Below are 22,530 nucleotides of genomic sequence, written 5' to 3'. Positions count from 1 at the left end.
ATAATGGTGATGTTGTTCATGCAGCCTGCTGGGCTCTGGTGGGAGGATTGTGTGGCCTGCAGTTCAGGCTCAGCCAGGCAGGTGGCACTCATGAGCAGTAGAAGCAGAAACGAGATCTTCATTGTCACTATAGAATTAAAAGGCAAGATAATGACCTTACCTTGGATGCCAAGAATAATGTCAGCTACTAGTGGTTAGTGTGTACTGGGTGGGATGTTGTAAAATGATGGCAGATTTTTCGTCTGAATACATTGGTCAGTGTCAAAGTTCTCCATATCTCTATAGCTGACCCCTTTGCACAATACAATCTTTCAGCAAATATATCATGGAATCTGTGACATTTTTTAAATGCAATTTAGCTGTTTTTAGCTGGTTTTGAAGGCTATTGTTGGTAAGTTGCAGATAATCAAAGATTTCAATGCAATATTGTCTTCTGCTCAAACGTTAGCACTATACCTCACTGTATACAAAATGTATGTTTAGTTCCAGGGCAACCCAAGCATACTTAACGCTCCATTTAGTGTGATCCTAAGCGTCTGGGCTTGAGTAACATTAGCTGTAAATGTCCAAACGTTCATCATGATGGTTTTGTATTACCATGACCTGCCCACCACAAATTCACTCTGAATGTATATGTTTCAGATGTATTACTAAATGTAAAAAAGAATTGTATCAACCACAAACTTCAACATCATGAATACTTCCTTCTACCACAAACTTGAGTCCCCACAAAAATAGATAAAGTATACTATGGAAAGCGGCTTGAGCTTCCCGTGAATAGACAATGGTTCAAACCAGAAAAGTAGTCTATGGTAAAGTACAATAGAGACTCACCTGAAAACATACCTGTAAAGGGGTTAAACCTTTCAACTAGAATAAAATAAAAGTGAAGCAAGCGTGGCTTCAACCAAACCTGACTCTGGTGTTTTGAAGGGAAAACTTCTGTACCCAGCCTTACTGTGCTTTGTCAGCAAGCCTTAAAGGAAACTGTAACAGTTGTTTGACAGCTTCAGAATGTTCTTGTTTGGAGATGAGCCACCTGCTAGAAGCTTGGTCTCACCAGGAAGTTCTTTGAGAAATTGTTGATGTCAGCAGCAGAATGTTGTGAAAACATTTCCTGTTGCTTTTCTGGATGTGAGTTTTTTTTTTTTTTTTTATTCAATGGTCACCACGTAACAAGGCCTGAAGGCCACTCAAGGTTACGGGTTACATGATTGGAACTGTAACAGCAACTCTTCGCCCTAGGTCAGAAACATTATGATTGAGACCAGCCCAATTGCTCACTATGAGTGAGGACTAACTGACCCAATAGGCGAAGCAGGGGTTACGAGGGCTGCCCGGGAGATTCCCTACCCCTATTTTGGCTGGAATGGTTTGATCCGCTCGGGTGGATGTTCGCACATGTGGCGGGTTCTTTAACGTGCATAGGGTATGGCTCTCCCCACACACGGGACCTCCATTTAACGTCCTATCCGAGGGACGACTCATTTTTTTTCACTTGAGTAAAGTGAGGAAAGTCGTGTAAAGTGCCTTTCCCAAGGGCACAAGTTCACCTTATTTCTGGTGTGGGTCCATCATTGGAGCCAAATGTGTATTCACAGCAGTGGGGATTAGCAGGAAAGGGTTAACCTTCCTGTACTCAATCACACTCTCTCCATGGTTTATTGTCTGTTGTTCCCCGTCAGGCAAAGGTTAGACATTCTTGAAATAGTTGAACTGTAATTTCCAACACCAAAATTGGACTCACCCAAATTTTCGACTGCACAGCATCAGTCTTTGTCAAGGAATGAACAATCCACTGCTGTCATGACGTCACGTTATGCAGATAGAACACGTGACTCAGTAAGCAGTGGATTATAGCAAGGAGCTTTTATCAGGAGGAGAGAGCAAGAATTTTTTTCCATTCAGCTATGTTCGTAGCGGGCGACAAAATTTGATTAACACCCACGTGTCAAAAACCCGCATCTACATACATTTCACCCACGCAAGCTTTTGTTTTCCCTTTGTTTTGTGGTCATTCATGGTGGGGCGGCCTGGGGATACAAACATTGTGTGTAGCGATCTGATTTTTGCGATTTTGTCGACGATGTTGAACAGAAGAGTAACTTCGGAATACATACAGCGGCGGCAATATTCTCTCTGACTGAGGGTGAAATTTCAAAGCCATACGGCGACCGGACAGCGCCGCCGCTCGGGTACGGGCTAAGCCTAAAGGCAAAATTGTCTGAGGCAAAGTCTACGAAAAAAACTGGTAATATTCCTACAATTAATGATGACTGTGAAAAACCTGACTCAATGATCACAGGAACCAAGTTTTTTTTAAGTATGCAACAGATATATTTCATAAATCGATACAAATACAAAGTTCAAAATTATGCCTGGAGAACTCAAGACATTATATACGAAAACCCGATCGTAACGAAAACCATGAAAACTATGCTCTCCTGCCTTACCTTCACCTTATTCCAGGCCCGATGTATCCTCTAAAAACACGGGTGGTTCGACAAAAATGAGCAAGGTTCGACCAACAGTGAACACGCCATTTTACCGAGCACATCATCAACAGTTACGAAAAAATATCAGCTAAATGAAGAAAAACGTCATATTTTTTTAGTAGCCATCTGAAAATACATGTGAAAATTCATAATTCTATCGCAAGAAAACAGACCTCGATCCGCGAAAATAGGCCTAAACTGGCCCATGTTTGTTGTACGGCGAAGAGAAACATATCAAACTGTCCGCCATTGTGCGCTCTACCGCAAGATGACGTAGTCACATGCCTGCCGAGTTTTCCAAATAAGGGAATCGTCGGAAACCTGACCCACTTCGCCTCTTGCCGATCGGGCTTCGGGCTGGCTCGAGGGCTATGACGTAATGGCGTGGCTCATTAGCATAGAAACCGTGCCAACCGGCGCTACGAACATCAGATCAGACGGGCGCCGCGCAGGGCAGTAAACAAAGCCGGCGCTGCGGGATTTAACGGGCCAAACAAAGCCGCACAGCGGGCGGGTAACTTCATACTCTCTCCTCCTGATAAAAGCTCCTTGATTATAGGTTGCAGGGAGTCTATGGCGCCCATCGTCTCTGTTCAGGGATGGTTGTCCCTGGAACCTATAATCCACTGCTTACTGAGTCACGTGTTCTATCTGCATTACGTGACGTCATGACAGCAGTGGATTGTTCATTCCTTGACAAAGACTGATGCTGTGCAGTCGAAAATTTGGGTGAGTCCAATTTTGGTGTTGGAAATTACAGTTCAACTATTTCAAGAATGACTTGTACCAACACAGATGAACTTTCAAGTTAAGGTTAGACATGTTTGCACGTAGATATGTAGGCTTGATGGCAGCTCACCAGCAGCCTCTATCTTTAGGGTTGACATTGCATGTGTAGGTTGAGGAAATGAGTATCTTCACTCATATGCTGTCAGTCCATCTCTTACACAGGGTTATCCATGACTTTTTTTCCCTCTGTGGCCTTTATATAAATGAATGTACCTGTTGGTGCATTAAAATTCAATCAGAATCTGATAGAGTTTGTGGCAGTTAATGCCACGAGTAAGAATTTGCAATTTTAAATAAAACTTAAATGACAAGAACTTTGCTTTCAGCAAAATACACCTTTTTTTTTTTTTTACAAAGATGGTTACATAGTAAGGAAAAGATCACAGACTGGTATATTATTATTAGAAAGGATATAAAGAATAATGAAACTAAAACAAAGTACATTCAGCTTTTCCAAATTATAGACAAGGCAGAAAATTTCCAGACCTGTGTTGTTATCTTTGCTGTCATTGAGTAAAAGATCATTCAGATTCTATTCAATATGATTGCTAGCCTCCTTCACAGACATCTACATTGTAGAAGGGCTTGCATTAATTTTTTTAGCAGTGCCAATTCAGGATTTCCAGGTTAATGCCTCTCCAGTGGCGGCGGCACCATGGGGGCAGTGGGGGCGGCCGCCCCCACAAAAAATAGGTCGTGGGGGCAATAAGCTGAAACACTCAAAATCAAGCTGAAACCCTTGTGTATATTTTCACTAATGGAAATTTCATCAAATCTCGCTAGTCTACTGGCAAAATTTGGCCCTGAAAATGCAGGAAATGACGTTTCAGAGGGTCCAGATTTCAAAATTTCAAAGGACCTCCCTTGTGAGGATTCGCGCCGTCGGCACTGGACATGGTGGGAAAATGCTACCAGAGCGTCGTCCCCCACGACCTTTTTCTAGTAGAAATTTCATTATCAAACTTAGATTTGTTTACAAGCAAAATGTTCCCCTCTAATGCAGGAAATGGCATTCAAAGTGTCCTGATTTAAAAATTTCTCCAAAACTTACTTGCGGCGGCTTGCGTCTTCGGGGCTCACAACGACGTAGTGCAAAATATGTTGGTGCGTGGGTCGTCGCCCTCAAAAATCGTTTTCTCTACTAGAAGTTTAATTAAATTCAGCTTAGTCTGTCTGCAAAATTTGTCCCTCAAAATACAGGAAATGGCGTTTCAGAGGGTCTAGATTTCAAAAATTTCCAGAACCGACCTTGCAACGGCTTGTACCTTCGCCGCTCGAGATGGTGAAAATATGTTGGGGGTGTCGCCCTCAATAACTAAAGCTAAAACTATGTGTATTTTTGTTAGAAATGTCATTGAAGTTAACTTAATCTGGCAGCAAAATTTGCCCCTCAAAATACAGGAAATAGCATGTCAGAGGGTTTAGATTTGAAATTTTTCCGGGGGTGCATGCCCCCGGACCCCGCTAGAAGGGTCGCGCCTCTGGCGCGACGCCTCGGGCCTTAGGCCCTCGATTTAGTGATATGAGAAATTTTCACCCCCACAACTAAAAAATGGTGCCGCCGCCTCTACTCTCCCAGCATTAAAGAACCTGTATTAAAGTATCTGCCCCAAAAACATAAATATTGACCCTCTTAGAATTCTCTGCAGGAGGCTACATAATTGCCATATTAGTACCAAAGAGTCGTGACCAGCTTTTGATGAAAGTTAGCTAGCCCACAATCATGCAGTCTTCTATTTGTCCCTCAGGACAGAGCCACCACACATGCTGCCTACAGTAATGATGTCTAATATTCCCTAGGTGTCTAATTTGTGATGTTATTACAGGAAAATATAGCTGTAGTTATGATGATGTTTACGGCCTAATAATTTGTAACCCAGCTGTGGTACTAGTCCACTTTCTGCCCAGTCAATTATTTTGTTGATATCAAGGGCTGTTCTGAAATAGCAAAATTAATAGCAATAGTAATAAGTAATACATTGTAGTACGGTCCCAAAATTCAAGACATTGTATATTTCTTAATATTAGTCATTTTCCAAGACGTGGTTTAATTACAGTGTACATTTTGTAGATGAAAGTGATATAATGTCTGCTCACATCTGACTTTTCTTATTATGAGGATCCATGCATGGATCAGTATTGTTTTGAACTTATCACTAGTAGAGCAAGACATGCCATTGAAAGGTGCAAGTTATACCATATACAGGTACATGTATATATAACTTGAACTGGTATATACTGGTGTGTGTGTGTATGTGTGCTCCAAAGCACGTACATGTACTTTGTTCAGTTGGAAAACTGTCACGACTATCTGCATTCTACATTCAGTTGGCAAACTTTAGTAGCTTGCGTATGTCAGCTATGCAGTGAGTGGACTGTTGTACATTCAGTTGATGTTTTGATCATGAGAAACTAAAAGCAACTGGATAGACTAATAAGGAAAACAGATTTCGAGGAATAACAGAAATTCTGGCACTCTCGAAGGGCAGGCCCTTCGTGACCCTTGGTCAAGAAACATATGGTATTTCAGTATTCTGTAAATTCTCATTCCTGTAAATTCCATTATATGTGTCTTAGGGAGAATAAACACTTAACTCAGGGCACAGTCAATCAATCATTCGCTTGAATCATTAGTTGATGCGTGGCGGCTACAGACAGTTCCGACAGTTCTCGCCACAATATAAAAGATACTGTAATTCTTTGAATTTTCACTGTGGATTTATCTTCTTGATATCGCTGTGACCGCTTTATCTCAAATTCAATACCACCAGAGTGTGTTCTACCATTAAAATTCAGGTCTAGGTCAGGTCCAGGTCCAGATCGTGAATTTTAAAGCTTGTGAATGGGCGATACAAATTTTAAACAATATTTCATGTCTCTACAAAGGAATCTGTTTGGTAGAGTATCCGACTTCCACTGGTATTTTCAAATCCTATCTCCATGTAGCCAATGCTAATCGCCTCTAGATCTGTTAACTTGACCAAGTTTGACTGTAGAAACTTTGTAGAAATGACTTTCAACTCTCCTCTACTTCACTTCACTATTTTTTGGAACATAAGCCCCAAAACACATGAATGCCAGGGCCACACAGTAATTTTACAGCAGGGGGCTAGTCCACTGGTGTTGGTGGTGGTGTGTATTCTCAACTACCATCACTCTTTCCTAAATACTGCAAGTGCTAAGCAGAGAAAGCAGCATATGTACCATTTTTTAAAGAATTCTTTGGAATAACTCGGCCAAGGGTTAAACTCACAACCTACCAAATGCAAGGCAAACACTCAACCCATGCAACCATTGCACAGATCCATGCAGCAAAAGTCTGGCCAGATTTCAAAGCAAACCACTCATTATCAACGTATAGAGGTCTTACCCTTTTTCGTTACAAAAAGATCCTTTTGAAGATATGCATGTACGTACAAATCCCTTAGGGCTAGCCTTTGGAAACGATTCAACAAAGAAACGCATTTCTTCTTCCATTTCAATGGACTAGGCAGTTGAATGCTGTGAGTCTTATCCAATTACATGCTACAACATGCACTGCTATTGACTCTTTAACAGAGAGGTGAGTCGTGACTAACTGGTGATGAAAGTGGGCCCACATGCAGTTTTGTAGATTTTCCCTCCTGACAGTACCACAATGCTGTCAATAGTAATGATGTCTAATAAGTCCCTAGGTGTCTAATTTGTGCTGTTGCGGCTGTATCAGAGAAAATTTAGTAGTTGCTTTTAAAAAAACAGCTGTCTCCAGGACCTGTCCCTCCATCTCTCTCAAGATGGAAATTTGCTTTTTTTTTCTGTCAATGCAAAAAAGTTTTTACCCCATCCGTCGAAAAACTCTTGACGTTTTTGAAATTGATGAACATATATTTTGAAGGCATGGAATGACAGATTTAATGGCAAAAATGTCTTCCAAACAATGAATGGGATAGAAAAAGACTTCAAACTCTAGACAGCTCTGATAGAAACAAAGATCTTTACTGTCTTGTTTTCAAGACCCAATTTATATGTTGACACCTATATGATCAAAGAAACATATTTATTCCATTCCAATGGACTATAGGTAGTTGAAAAGCTGCAACTTTAAATCCAATTGAATGCTTACTGCATAACCTTAACAGAAATTTGGCGGGGAAGAGAGCCTTTTATGCAGCCTTGTATCTAGTATTAGACTCTTTAGATCAGTTAGCATTTAAATGTCAACAACTGGAACAGGGATGATCAAACCATTAATGGCAGCTACTTACAAAAGCCTCTTATATAAAGGATGCTCACAGCATACATAAGGTAGAGGAAAAGGAAATTCTTTGATTTTTCTTTTCAATTCAAGACAAAAAATCGCTTCTATTTACAAATTCTAGCTTTTAATATTTATTTTGATATAAAATATACATGTATTTGATCCTGTTGGATGTAGACATAGATTCGTCAGCAGATAGTCAAATAAAATTTACTCATAGAAAGCGCTGCCATTTTGTTGGTAGTGAGTGTACTATCACTCAAATTTAGCAAGTAGAATTTTATTGTTCTGTTGTAAATATGTTGTATTGAGTGACATTTGCATACTGTAAATGCAGAAATGTTCGCGGTGGATTAATGTTTTTTGCAGTGGCCACTTTACCACGAATTTAAAACCACTGTGAACATTTTTTCGTGGTAGTAAGAGACTACAGTGCATACCGCGAAATTAAAACCACCGTGAAAAGTCCTTTTTCCCGCTAAAGCAAAATTAAATCCCCGCGAACTTCAATACATTTACAGTAATTTTATGTTCCTTACATATTAGTGACTTTGACCTGTTTGACCAATTTTTCCATGTTTGACTAATTTTTCCAGCTAGATATTAGTATTAGTTCAGTCTGTTCTTGATTTATCTGGAGAGTTCATCCTAGTGACCCTAAAGTAGGGGTAACACACTAAAATTTCAAACTCCTCATACCTTTTTGAACTTGGTCTCATTTGATAGATCTTTGTGAAAGAAACAGAATGGTTTTTATTTGAACTAAATTGGACATACCGTTAGAGAGTTATGGCCCTTCAAAGGTCTGAAAATTTGCCTTAAATTCTCCGGACTCGTAATAATCCTTAAGTTAACTATATTTCAAGATGCTATAACTGAATAGAGAAAAACTATAGACAAACAATTTCCTGTTGCTTCTCTTTTATTACTACCAATGTAACAAATACATAAAAATTGTGGCTCATGCTTCATTATTTCTCAAGATATCATCGATGGATAATTTGCCAAAAATGACAAAAATATGGACATGGTCCAAGGCAACTTGATCGCACAGAAACTAAGTCAGCTAATTAATTATGCAAAATTGCAATAGTATGATAAATGGTGACTTGAAACATCCGAAAGTGAATTTTGTCCAGTTGTAGAGATTGAATTGTCTTTAGATATCTCAATGTCTAACCTTTATAGATGTTTTCTTGTACTGTTTTCCAGGCCTGTGCAGCCTACAGTTTCATCACCATTCCATCCATCAACAACATCTTCTCCCAACTCAACCTGTACCTGGTGTCAGGACAGGTGGCATTGGTCAACGGGGCTCTCACACAAGGTGGGTGTGGCTGTAGGGTTGCCATGGCAGCCAGGTTGCCATGGTGAAGAATACAAATCAGACAAAATTTGTTACCAAAATCAGAGATATTGATATTGTGTCATCAATATTATACAATTTGTACACAGAAAAAAGAAAAATGGTTGTCTTTTTTAACTTGCTATTCTGGACTGTTACTAGTACATGTACATGTACTTTGTTAGAAAATGAAATCTTGCATTTTCTTCACCCACTTAATATACTACTGTCACAGTTGGAATAAGGGGCCCCTCCATGTAGTTTAGGGGCTGTTTTTCTGCACTTTTGGGCGTGAACCCTGCGGCTACCTTGCTATTTTGGGGCACGACTGGGCACCTGGATTTCTTCAAATTCACTGTTAAAAACGATTAAAATGAACCCAGGACCTGGCCACAAACAGACGCCGTCAGCTATCTGTGAAGACACCAAGAGGTATCATCTCAAAGCAGATCCTACAGTACCAGAAGATAGTATCAAAAGCTGGCAGAGGAGTGAAGCCGGCCTGGGAGTGTGTACGAGACCGGAGCCCCGGTGGCCGTTTGACTCCCTTAAGCTGGCTGTACGCCTTAGACAGCTTTGATACTAGTTATGGCATCGTAGGATCTGCTTGGAGATTACAAGAGGTACATCCCAGTATCTGTCTGTCCACTTGAGGCTTCAGAGCATGGCAGGGGCTACACCAACCGTTGCAGATGTGACCGTAGCTTTGTTTTGATTCCTCTCAGGGGATGCCTTTCTGAAGGCAGCGATCGGCCTGTTACCTGAGGTGCCCAGGACCATCCAGGTGGACGGGAAGGTGCGGTCCACAGAACCTCTCCTGGCAGAGTACATCAACAACTTTGTCTCCAACCTGCTGGTCGTGCCAGTAAGCTCTACAACTTTTCAATCAACTCATTCTTTCTTGTAGGATATGATATCATTATAACAATGATCTATAATGCATGTTGCAGCTTCTTTCATTTGGATACTTGGATACTTAATTTAGCCCATAAGCTATCATACATAATTTGTAGGTAGCTAATCTTCCTGGACTTCAGGACATTAAAACATACAAGCTAACAAAGATACAAGACAATCATACAATTTACAGGAAATTTTAACAACTGGTATTTATAAACTAAAAATCCTTTGTATCTTGTACATCGATGTAGGTTTAGACATCCAGGTAATAAGATACGCCAAAAAGTAGTAACTCAAGCAACTGGATATGGTTTTTGAAACTGACCGTTTCCAAAACCATATACGGTACAGTTACTTGAGTAACTACCTTTTGGCTTTGTATCTTGTGTTTCATAGATAACTTAGATAAGGGGAAGTGAAAGTAAAAGAAAGGGATCTTGAATTAGTTTAGGTCACTTATTAATAAGAGAGAGAAAGAGAGAGAGAAATGGTTTATTGGATTAAAAAACTGTTGCAGCCTAACAGCTGAATTGCAATTTTGTGTAATGATCACAAATTTCACATATACGTATATATACACTATATATATATACAACATATCAAATACGCTATACTGACATGTCCGATTCCTTTAAAAAACACTACAAGTTTGCAAGAAGTACATGTATTCTTCAACTGGTCATGATAGAAAAGACAGATAAAGCTCTTTTCGATAAGCACAATTATACAAACAGTAGCCTACAGTGTAACATCCTGTCCTGAGAACTGCAACCCTTTCCAGTAGCTGCATGCATGTCGGGTGAGTGACACAGCTGGAATCAAATTTAGAGCCCCTTGTTCCAGAGGCAGGGCTGCTAACCACTGAACTAAACACATGCTGTTATACTATAGGTGATAGCTTCTGTTGATTTCTCATGAGTAGTCAAAGAGAATGACTGATAATATTTGATGTCTCCCTCCCCTTCTCCCCCCCAGGATAACCCAGACCAGGGTGTGCTGTACCTGATCCGAGGCCTGCTCAACGTGCTGCAGAACTACACCTGGGAGGACAACAGTGATGCTAAAGTCAGGTCCTACCTGAGTGTGACATGTCTTCTCTCAGCTATGAGCCAGGTAAGAACAACAACAGTGATGCTAAAGTCAGGTCCTACCTGAGTGTGACATGTCTTCTCTCAGCTATGAGCCAGGTAAGAACAACAACAGTGATGCTAAAGTCAGGTCCTACCTAAGTGTGACATGTCTTCTCTCAGCTATGAGCCAGGTAAGAACAACAACAGTGATGCTAAAGTCAGGTCCTACCTGAGTGTGACATGTCTTCTCTCAGCTATGAGCCAGGTAAGAACAACAACAGTGATGCTAAAGTCAGGTCCTACCTAAGTGTGACATGTCTTCTCTCAGCTATGAGTCAGGTAAGAGAACAACAGTGATGCTAAAGTCAGGTCCTACCTGAGTGTGACATGTCTTCTCTCAGCTATGAGCCAGGTAAGAACAACAGTGATGCTAAAGTCAGGTCCTACCTGAGTGTGACATGTCTTCTCTCAGCTATGAGTCAGGTAACAACAACAGTGATGCTAAAGTCAGGTCCTACCTGAGTGTGACATGTCTTCTCTCAGCTATGAGTCAGGTAAGAACAACAACAGTGATGCTAAAGTCAGGTCCTACCTGAGTGTGACATGTCTTCTCTCAGCTATGAGTCAGGTGAGAACAACAGTGATGCTAAAGTCAGGTCCTACCTGAGTGTGACATGTCTTCTCTCAGCTATGAGTCAGGTAACAACAACAGTGATGCTAAAGTCAGGTCCTACCTGAGTGTGACATGTCTTCTCTCAGCTATGAGTCAGGTGAGAACAACAACAGTGATGCTAAAGTCAGGTCCTACCTGAGTGTGACATGTCTTCTCTCAGCTATGAGTCAGGTAAGAACAACAACAGTGATGCTAAAGTCAGGTCCTACCTGAGTGTGACATGTCTTCTCTCAGCTATGAGTCAGGTGAGAACAACAACAGTGATGCTAAAGTCAGGTCCTACCTGAGTGTGACATGTCTTCTCTCAGCTATGAATCAGGTGAGAACAACAACAGTGATGCTAAAGTCAGGTCCTACCTGAGTGTGACATGTCTTCTCTCAGCTATGAGTCAGGTGAGAACAACAACGGTGATGCTAAAGTCAGGTCCTACCTGAGTGTGACATGTCTTCTCTCAGCTATGAGTCAGGTAAGAGAACAACAGTGATGCTAAAGTCAGGTCCTACCTAAGTGTGACATGTCTTCTCTCAGCTATGAGCCAGGTAACAACAACAGTGATGCTAAAGTCAGGTCCTACCTGAGTGTGACATGTCTTCTCTCAGCTATGAGCCAGGTAAGAACAACAACAGTGATGCTAAAGTCAGGTCCTACCTGAGTGTGACATGTCTTCTCTCAGCTATGAGTCAGGTAAGAACAACAGTGATGCTAAAGTCAGGTCCTACCTGAGTGTGACATGTCTTCTCTCAGCTATGAGTCAGGTAAGAACAACAGTGATGCTAAAGTCAGGTCCTACCTGAGTGTGACATGTCTTCTCTCAGCTATGAGTCAGGTAAGAACAACAGTGATGCTAAAGTCAGGTCCTACCTGAGTGTGACATGTCTTCTCTCAGCTATGAGTCAGGTAAGAGAACAACAGTGATGCTAAAGTCAGGTCCTACCTAAGTGTGACATGTCTTCTCTCAGCTCAGCCAGGTAAGAGAACAACAGTGATGCTAAAGTCAGGTCCTACCTAAGTGTGACATGTCTTCTCTCAGCTCAGCCAGGTAAGAGAACAACAGTGATGCTAAAGTCAGGTCCTACCTAAGTGTGACATGTCTTCTCTCAGCTATGAGTCAGGTAAGAACAACAGTGATGCTAAAGTCAGGTCCTACCTAAGTGTGACATGTCTTCTCTCAGCTATGAGTCAGGTAAGAGAACAACAGTGATGCTAAAGTCAGGTCCTACCTGAGTGTGACATGTCTTCTCTCAGCTATGAGTCAGGTAAGAACAACAACAGTGATGCTAAAGTCAGGTCCTACCTGAGTGTGACATGTCTTCTCTCAGCTATGAGCCAGGTAAGAACAACAGTGATGCTAAAGTCAGGTCCTACCTGAGTGTGACATGTCTTCTCTCAGCTATGAGTCAGGTAAGAACAACAACAGTGATGCTAAAGTCAGGTCCTACCTGAGTGTGACATGTCTTCTCTCAGCTATGAGTCAGGTGAGAACAACAGTGATGCTAAAGTCAGGTCCTACCTGAGTGTGACATGTCTTCTCTCAGCTATGAGTCAGGTAAGAACAACAACAGTGATGCTAAAGTCAGGTCCTACCTGAGTGTGACATGTCTTCTCTCAGCTATGAGCCAGGTAAGAACAACAACAGTGATGCTAAAGTCAGGTCCTACCTGAGTGTGACATGTCTTCTCTCAGCTATGAGTCAGGTGAGAACAACAGTGATGCTAAAGTCAGGTCCTACCTGAGTGTGACATGTCTTCTCTCAGCTATGAGTCAGGTAAGAGAACAACAGTGATGCTAAAGTCAGGTCCTACCTAAGTGTGACATGTCTTCTCTCAGCTATGAGCCAGGTAACAACAACAGTGATGCTAAAGTCAGGTCCTACCTGAGTGTGACATGTCTTCTCTCAGCTATGAGCCAGGTAAGAACAACAACAGTGATGCTAAAGTCAGGTCCTACCTGAGTGTGACATGTCTTCTCTCAGCTATGAGTCAGGTAAGAACAACAGTGATGCTAAAGTCAGGGCCTACCTGAGTGGGACATGTCTTCTCTCAGCTATGAGTCAGGTGAGAACAACAGTGATGCTAAAGTCAGGTCCTACCTGAGTGTGACATGTCTTCTCTCAGCTATGAGTCAGGTAACAACAACAGCGATGCTAAAGTCAGGTCCTACCTGAGTGTGACATGTCTTCTCTCAGCTATGAGTCAGGTGAGAACAACAACAGTGATGCTAAAGTCAGGTCCTACCTGAGTGTGACATGTCTTCTCTCAGCTATGAGTCAGGTAAGAACAACAACAGTGATGCTAAAGTCAGGTCCTACCTGAGTGTGACATGTCTTCTCTCAGCTATGAGTCAGGTGAGAACAACAACAGTGATGCTAAAGTCAGGTCCTACCTGAGTGTGACATGTCTTCTCTCAGCTATGAGTCAGGTGAGAACAACAACAGTGATGCTAAAGTCAGGTCCTACCTGAGTGTGACATGTCTTCTCTCAGCTATGAGTCAGGTGAGAACAACAACAGTGATGCTAAAGTCAGGTCCTACCTGAGTGTGACATGTCTTCTCTCAGCTATGAGTCAGGTAAGAACAACAGTGATGCTAAAGTCAGGTCCTACCTGAGTGTGACATGTCTTCTCTCAGCTATGAGTCATGTGAGAACAACAGTGATGCTAAAGTCAGGTCCTACCTGAGTGTGACATGTCTTCTCTCAGCTATGAGCCAGGTATAAGAACAACTGTACAATAATATCACATTTACGAGCTCATAGATATACATTTAAACTGTGCTTTTGGTACTAGTTTCTCAGATCCAAACCCACATGTACCTGTATCACTATTCAGTCCATATAACTTTGTTCTCAAGGCATGTGTGTTTCATGTATGTCTTATGTTATGATTACATTATGCATGAACTCCTTAATCTTATGATATATTATGTATGTTTTTATTCCGAGCCATGGAAGAATTATAGCCTTTGGCTAAAGTGTAATAAACATGATTATAAACGCACCTACCAAAAGAGATCGCAGTCCTTAACCTCTGTCACACACCAGGACAGTCAATCGGTGACAATTTAGTCTGTATGCTCTGAAATTTTTTGCAGTACTACATGCACAAAGTTCTTTTGATCGCACAATTTTCTTTATAAAACTGCCCAATTTCTCCTGTTTCAAGCCCCATTCATTATGATTGGTTAGATTTCAAGTAGAAAATATGACCAAGGCAATTTTTAGACTTACAGGCAACCTTTGAACAATCAAGAAATAAAGCTTTATAGCTCATACATTTGTAGATTGTGTTACAAATGAGAAGTTGTACAATTTCTGTTGCCATGCTTAAACATTGCCTTACCTAATGCAATGCCACTAATTATTCTTTTCCTTTCATTTCACCATCTAGGAGAATTACTTGTATCATGTCAACAAAGGTCAGTCATTACATTCTGATTATCATAGCTGTATAATAAAGACAGTTTGAATCTCATAACTTACAGTTATTTATTGTTAAATCATATCCAAAGGCTAATAGCAAGTTACATGTGCCGTCAAAGTAAGAAGTAAATTATCATACACTGATAATTTGTTTCTGAATCAGCTATAAGGTACTATCTTTAGTACAATGTATTTTTGTTGGGTTTGACTTTTCTTCTAATGCCCCGGTCACAAAGCGCGTACAATTTCTTGCGATTCCTTCCGATGCGCAGGATAAGCGCAGTGCGTCGTAAGTCGGGGGAGAATCGGAAGCAATGGTTTAAGTATATAAAGCCGTGGTCACAAAGCGCGTAGTGCATCGTACGATGAGGTCATAAGAGCGTGCCTGCGTCAATCGCAGTGAATCATAGTAAATCGGGGAGCGTCGTATGGCGAAAAATAGAGCTGAAATGGATTTTGAACATGTTCAAAATTTCGCTATCGTCGTAAGATTTTATTTGCCCCCATAGCAGACTTCATTACGGCAATTTTTGTCTACTGATGAGGTTATAGATTTAATAATTGTTAGCATGTTGTAATGGTTTCAGTTTTCCCTGATATTGTGGATATTGACGAAAAGCGAAAATATATCAGTCGCAACTGCCACAGTCGCAACCAGAGAACAGCGCGCCCCGCACAGGTGATGCAGACAATTGTTTGATCGCTTCATGCACGTGAGTTTATAATTAGATCAAATCTCAGCTCTCGTCGGTCTTGGGTCAGTTTACCATAATCGTAATAACCATGGGGACCGGCTCGAACATAAAGGCAGGCTCTATGAGTCGGAAATATATATGATATAATGCTTATGATATGATTTTTGTATGATGGCATCTTTTTGTTGACAGCATATCATGATACGATCTTCGAAAGAGCCTGACACGTAGAGCCGGCAAGCAGGCCGAGATAATCATACCAGTACTCACGCTTGATTTGAACTTTTCTTGTAATGCTCTTGTTGTCATGGTCTCTTTTAATCTATTTTTACAGTTAAATACATTATAGGAAGGTATTCAACAGCTAAGTCCACATTTTGTTGGTTGAAGAAGCACAAAAGCGGCCAGGCGGCTATTCAAAAGAGACACAAGTGAAAAATCGTACGACGCTGGAAAAATTTTGAACACCATCCGATGCGTTGCGATGGCTGATTTTGCTTACGATTTAGCTGCGGTTTACTGCGCTCATCGTACGATATGCGGAATATACCATCGCAAGAAATCGTACGCGCTTTGTGACCGGGGCTTAAGGCAGTGTCACCCATTCTGCATAATGAGTGCATGGGTTTTGTGATTTTAGTAGAAATGTAGCCTTTTGGTAATCTTCTAAATGGTAAAAACTTGCGAAAGATTATAGAGGCTGTAATACTGTAAATGCAGAAACTTTCGTGGTGGTTAAATGTTAGTGTTTTTAGCGGTGGCCCCATCACCACGAACTTAAAACCACCGCAAACATTTCTCCATGGCAGTAAGAGACTACTGTTACAGTTGTGCATTGTGCTACCACAAACTTAAAACCACAGCGCAAAGTCCCTTTTCCCGCTACCGCGAAATTGAATCCCCGCGAACTTCAATGTGTACAGAATCTATACCTACAGGTTCAAGGTTATTAAAAGATTCTAGAGCCAAATATGTTTTCTGTGGATGTTTCCAACTGCCTCTGTTTTCCCCAGTTGACTCCAATGACAGACTGTACGGCAGCGACCCCAAGTTTCTGAACGAGGTCCAACAGATCGCAAACACACTCATCACCGAGATACTGGAGCAGCTCAAGCACCTTCAGCAACAGGAGGTATTTTGTATTTGTATTTTTAGATTGTTAAAACAATGAATGAACTCTATTGCACAACAGTATTGCATGGTACAATGCAGGGTTCTAGCCAGTGTCCGTCCTTCTGTCCTTTGACAAAATTTTGCAGCTGGGGACGGAAAAAAATTTAGCCTATTCCGTCCTCTGTGACGGACAAAAATTGGCATGTTAAGATATTAATTGAACCAAGCTGAGTCTACCAGCTAAATTTCACCTCAAAATAAAGGAAAGAGCATTTCAGAGGGTCTAGATTTTAGAATTTTTCCGGGGAGCATGCCCCCGGACCCGCCTAGGATTGTTGCCTTCTATAGGATTTCCATTCAAAATCAAGGGAAGAGAAAAAAACTTACAGGCTGGCGAGAACACTGACTAAGAATGTTGAGAGCAAGCTTAAAGTGAAAGTGTTATAAATTGTTGTACAACAGGCTCTGAGGAGACAGTCGGCTCTAGCGCTGGAGTTCTTCACCAAGATGGTGGTACACGGTGATGTGGGGCCGGGCAAGATGGGCTCACTGGCCGTCAACTTGTGGAACCTGGCACAGAAACATGGGTACGGAGACACCAAGGTCATGGTGAGGGACAACTCTATATTCATCTATTTAACATTTTTATATACAGTGCACATACTAGTTCGCAACACACACACCAGCACACACGGTAGCGTGCGTAGTCCAGTGGTTAGCGGCCCTGGCTCTGGCACTAGACGCTGTGAGTTTGTGTCGCTCACCCGACATGCACACAACTAGTGGTGCGTACCTAAACTCAATTTCAGGTTCAGGTCCGGATTCAGGTCCAGCAGTTCAGGTTCAGGAAAGTCCGGACCTGAACCCATCATTGCATATTATGTGCTTTTTTTTAGGGGGAGGGGGGGATGGTGCATATAAAATTGCATGTTAGCATGAATTGAAATGCAATGTGAAAAATACATGAAAATGATAGACAGCCAGTGTAAACACAAACTGTTTTTTGTCTTTTTCCAGTGCAAATTTTACTGTCTATGGAAGGTTTTAGATGGTTTAGAACAATATAAGGGAATATAAGTGACAGCTAGCTTTTTGCAAGTCCGGACTTGGCTCCGGACATTTAGGTTTTTTTTGGACTTGGACCTAAACATTTTTAGGTCCAATTTCAAGTCCGGGCTTTAGGTACGCACCACTACACACAACCAAAAAGGATTGTTGTCCTCAGGACGGAAGGATAGAATGTGGTCCGCTGTTCATTGTGCTTGTCGCAAAGAGCTATAGGGAAATTTTCCCTGATACAATGAACCTGTAAATACGAGGGGCGTTCAATAAGTAATGCCTCTGGCCCATTTTTAGTTGTATGATCTAGATGAAATTTTGCATGTGTAATGATGCATACCTCTAATGGTTATGTTGCAAAATACAGCTCTGAACTAATTGGGGTTTCTGATTTACTGGTGTTTGAACTGAGTTAGGTGTGACGAAATGGACCAGGTGTGAAATGGAGCCAGTTGAGTGTGCGCAGTGACCGGTTTTTGTATTTGAAAGGACGCACACCAATGAAATTAACGAAACTTATGGTGATGATGCCCCATCATATGTGTAAAATGCTAGCATTGTAAATTCAAACATGGCCGGAAGTCTGTGGAAACAGCTCCCAGACCTGGTCGTCCCTCTTCTGCCGTTGATGAGGCATCTGTTGGAAGACCAACCTCGGGTGTCCTACAAAACGGTGTCTAGAGCTGCATCAAACAATGGGAGAAATGTATAACTCTGGGTGGTTGCTATGAATAAAAAGACTAATAACTGTGCCAAGTTTCATTAATCTCCTTCTATGGGAAATGGGTCAGGGGCATTACTTATTGAACGCCCCTCGTACTGTGCATAACTTTTGGCCTCTCGGTCACAACCAGTGGAAGACTACATGTGTAGCTCTTCAGTGAGCTAAAACTGGATCGAGGTCACTTTCCTTTTCTTTCCTTTATACACACATCTCAAAAGAAAGAAGGACAGTATATAATAGACAAGTATCTACAATAACTTAATGAAGCAGACAGTGTGGATCAATTCTTGTGTTCCTCATGCCAAAGACATTGTCAAAATTTATGAGAAATTCCTTCATATCTTAACTGCAATGATATCAACTAGCTAGGTTACTTTAAGCAGAAGAAGAAGAACCTTAAAGTTGACCCACACACCTCAGGGCACCTTGAACCTTGAACCTTGAACGTGGACATCTTTGAGATGCCTTCACGGGTCGCAATGGATCCTTCCTCAGGTCACAGCTCAATACTACTGATTTTCAAAAGGGCATCACCTGCAAAGTACTGATCACAGTATGTTGAGTTTTGTGGGCATTCATCAAAGGGTTCATACTTCAAAACTGTCTTGAGATTCGAGTTGTACTTCTCGTTCCTGGGTCAGAGCTAGAACTTTAGTCACCCCTCTGTCTACATGTGTATTGAAGATGTCTGAACTATCCAATAGGGAGCGACTTGCTTTCCACACATGGGCAAATTGGTAACAGAGGAGTTGTAATGAACCATTTGATTGGTCCCCGGGGGCTCATTACTGAACAGCATGAAAGTTTCAGTGTTGCACTGTGGGAGTAGTTATAGATGGGGAGTAGAGGCCAAATCATAATTATTACAGGTCTAGAGTAGATGGACTAAATTAGGTGCAAAAGTGTTCCATTTTTCAGATTTTCTCTTTCTTACATAGACTTTGTCATCAGCGTATATGGACACTTCTTTTTCCATACACTTAAAAACAAGCCACTAGGAGGGCCTTAATCAAACCTGACCTTAAATGTTTACCCTACCCTCACCCACCTGCCAAATATCATGAAGATCTGTCCACGGTTTCTTGAGTTGCCCAGCCTGGTAACATACAAAAACTTGGTTTTGCTAGCAGATTAATTGTATGATTTTGACTAATTTCTTTATGATCTGTAGATCATGTTTAGTTTTGTCTAATTTCAGTTCTTGATGTTAAGATCAATTGTAACGTTATGATGATCACTGGGTTATATTATTTTCACTTGGTTTATTATTGTTTGATGTATAATCTTCATGTCCATTTAATTGTATTATGATTTGTAAATTTTGACGGGAGAAGAGTTTGTATAAGCCACATGGCTTTTTTCTCCCCCCTTGCACGTTCTATTGTTTTCTATAATTTTCTGTATGTTATCATTTTTTAATGTGCAAAATAAAATCAATCAATCAATCAAAACACACATACATATACATAGCCCACTGCAGTACCGAAAGAAGCCGCCCATTATCTAAGTTGACCTTCTTTTCCACAATACCAAATATCATGAAGATCCATCTACAGTTTCTCAAGTTATGCTGGTAACATGCAAATGTAGAAACACACATACACAAACATACATACATACACAGCCCATTGCAGTACCAAAAGAAGCTGCCAGGAGGCCCATTATCAAACAAAATCTTCGTTTCCAAATACTTTGCTGCCTACCAAATATCATGAAAATATATCCACAGCTGTTCAAATTATGCTGTTAACATGCAAGCACACATGCTACAACAGGCACTCCATAGCAAAACTGAAAACATAACCTTCTAACAAAGGCAGTAAATGTACAAAGGAATTTACACAGGAATTTAGGATGCATCCTCACTATTGTTCTGTCTTGTCCCCACACAGGTGCGCACATTAGAACACCTGAAGAAAAGGGGGACCCAGCAGGATGGGAAGGAATATGCTGAGCTGGCTGCCAAGCTACCTCTGCAGTCTAGAACATAATCAGGACCAGAGTTGTGCAATATCATAGCCTGGCCTAGGAAAAAATGTTGTGTTTCCAATTACGATTCTGAAAATTAAAAAGGTTTGGTAGGTAAGGATTCTCTTTCTTTTTCACTTTTTAGTTTCAGGTTTTAGTCAAAGTGATCCAACAAGTAAAGGGTTGGTCGGAAAGTGGAAACACTACATTTTCTCCTATAGGTCTTACATGTGAACTTCATTTTTCATATTTCCTTGAACTATACCTATTAGCTATATGTTACAAGCACAGTTATCAAATGTCATCTCTAGGCCATGCATTATTATAGACCAATATTGAAAGAAATTTGTATTCTACTAGTTGTAAAAGAGAAAATCTTTGCAGGGATTTGATTTTCAAAAATGGAACATTATAGGTGGTTTTAAGTTCGAAATTGCCATACAGGGTTTTGATGGGGGTAATATTTGTGATAGGTTTAGATTTATAGTGAAGAGGTCACTAAAAAATACAAACTCAAAACCATTGCAAACATTTTCCCTTTTGCAGCATATAATTTGATTTAGACAACTCCCTCAAGAAATGAAAAATTCTAATTTGTAAAATACAATTTTGCAAGAAATGTGTTCTCACTATAGTAATTCCATATCATTCTTGCCATGAGCCACATATTGTTGTTAAGACAGTCACATACTGATGAACTTTAATCTTCTCGTTGCTGCCTATCTCCATAACCAATATAAATTCAGTGCCAAAAGACTAACTCAGCTGAAAGAGGTTTATAAAGATGCCTATTGAATGTACAAATGCCATTGAGACTGCAAAGAAGGTTTAGAGTACATAATCGTGAGTTGAATGTCCACATTGAATCACCGGACCATACCATCTCACTGAATCAAGTCAGACATACTGGACACTGAACATGCCTACTTTGTAAGAGGTATAAAGAAGGCCATCTACATCTGAGAGCACTCCAGCCATCACTGGACAAAGACGGTGGGCGTTATAAACTTCCTTGCACGTTTGACCAATTGCTGACGACACGTATTCGCAAGAACACGTGTCAATGAGGTCACGTTTCTGTAACTCTGGCGAGTTTACGTTCTGAAGTGATTGGTCATCAATATTAATCCTGAAGAAGGCCGTTGAAAATTTGATCTTGTGTGTACTTCTGTGTTGGAAGAAAGTTTAGCATTGTACTATCAATGTGTTTACCTTCAGTTATATTATTACAGTAGGTACATGTATATAATGAGGTTGTAATGTGCTTGAAGCACCTTGTTGAACACGGGACACCCATTTTGTCCCTTCCAACTGACAATGGAGCTCCAACCAGTATACAAAATGTACCTTCCCCAAACTAGCTGGAACCAGGAGCTCAACTGTGAGGCTGGTACCGATTGAGCCACAGGGACATCCTTATTATCATGTTAATTCTACAGACATTAAATGACTTGTCTATCTACAAACTTGTGATGTTTCTTTCTTTTAAAATACAGAAGTTATATACAGAACTTTATTGCCCGACAAATGTAAAGGACAAAATGTGTGGCAACTTGTACATACAATACATACAGAACAGTTTAACTACATGACTTGCATGATTCCTAAACCATATCTAGACTGCTGCATTCTATTGGTGTCTCCTAGGGCTGGGTATCGATACAGCGTACCGGTACAAAACCGTTTTTTCTTATTGGACCGGTCCAGAAAAACAGGACCTGAAAAAATTAGATGGACCGGATGTTGGACCGATTAGAAAAGTAACAGATTATTTCATCAGGCATTCACATGTTTTGGCACTTGCAGGTGGAAGAAAATAACAAGAGTGAAGTAAGAGTAGAGTTTATAGTAATTCCTGCCATGTTTTACAGCCAATCATACAGGTGCAGTTAGCGTTGTAGGATTTTAAAACGCCAGTGTAAGTCTAATACTCCGCTGAACAGCTTTCTTTGTAGTGAAATGGACCATTGGTATGAGTCATACTGGATCAGGTTCAGGTCCAGACCTGAACCTGATCCTTGGGACCGGACCTGGACCTGAATTTT

The 22,530-nt window shown here is 40.9% G+C and overlaps 1 protein-coding gene across 2 annotated transcripts in view; it reads left to right on the top strand.

Annotated features, from left to right (window-relative positions):
- LOC118429130 (VPS35 endosomal protein sorting factor-like) overlaps nucleotides 1-20,547 on the top strand; it is a 38,557-nt gene extending 18,010 nt beyond the window's left edge. For both annotated transcript variants that reach the window (XM_035839535.1, XM_035839534.1), the window contains 7 exons: nucleotides 8,734-8,848; nucleotides 9,592-9,731; nucleotides 10,742-10,879; nucleotides 14,895-14,922; nucleotides 16,635-16,753; nucleotides 17,197-17,343; nucleotides 20,410-20,547. In XM_035839535.1, the coding sequence (XP_035695428.1) occupies nucleotides 8,734-8,848; nucleotides 9,592-9,731; nucleotides 10,742-10,879; nucleotides 14,895-14,922; nucleotides 16,635-16,753; nucleotides 17,197-17,343; nucleotides 20,410-20,508 (786 nt within the window). In that variant the 3' untranslated portion in view covers nucleotides 20,509-20,547. The remainder of the gene's footprint in view (nucleotides 1-8,733; nucleotides 8,849-9,591; nucleotides 9,732-10,741; nucleotides 10,880-14,894; nucleotides 14,923-16,634; nucleotides 16,754-17,196; nucleotides 17,344-20,409) is intronic.
- Nucleotides 20,548-22,530: the final 1,983 nt, after the last annotated feature.

The sequence above is a fragment of the Branchiostoma floridae genome, chromosome 13, assembly GCF_000003815.2.
Source record: "Branchiostoma floridae strain S238N-H82 chromosome 13, Bfl_VNyyK, whole genome shotgun sequence".
Taxonomy (NCBI): Eukaryota; Metazoa; Chordata; class Leptocardii; order Amphioxiformes; family Branchiostomatidae; genus Branchiostoma; species Branchiostoma floridae.
The sequence above is the reverse complement of the archived record's forward strand: the minus strand, read 5'-3'. Positions and strand labels throughout refer to the sequence as shown.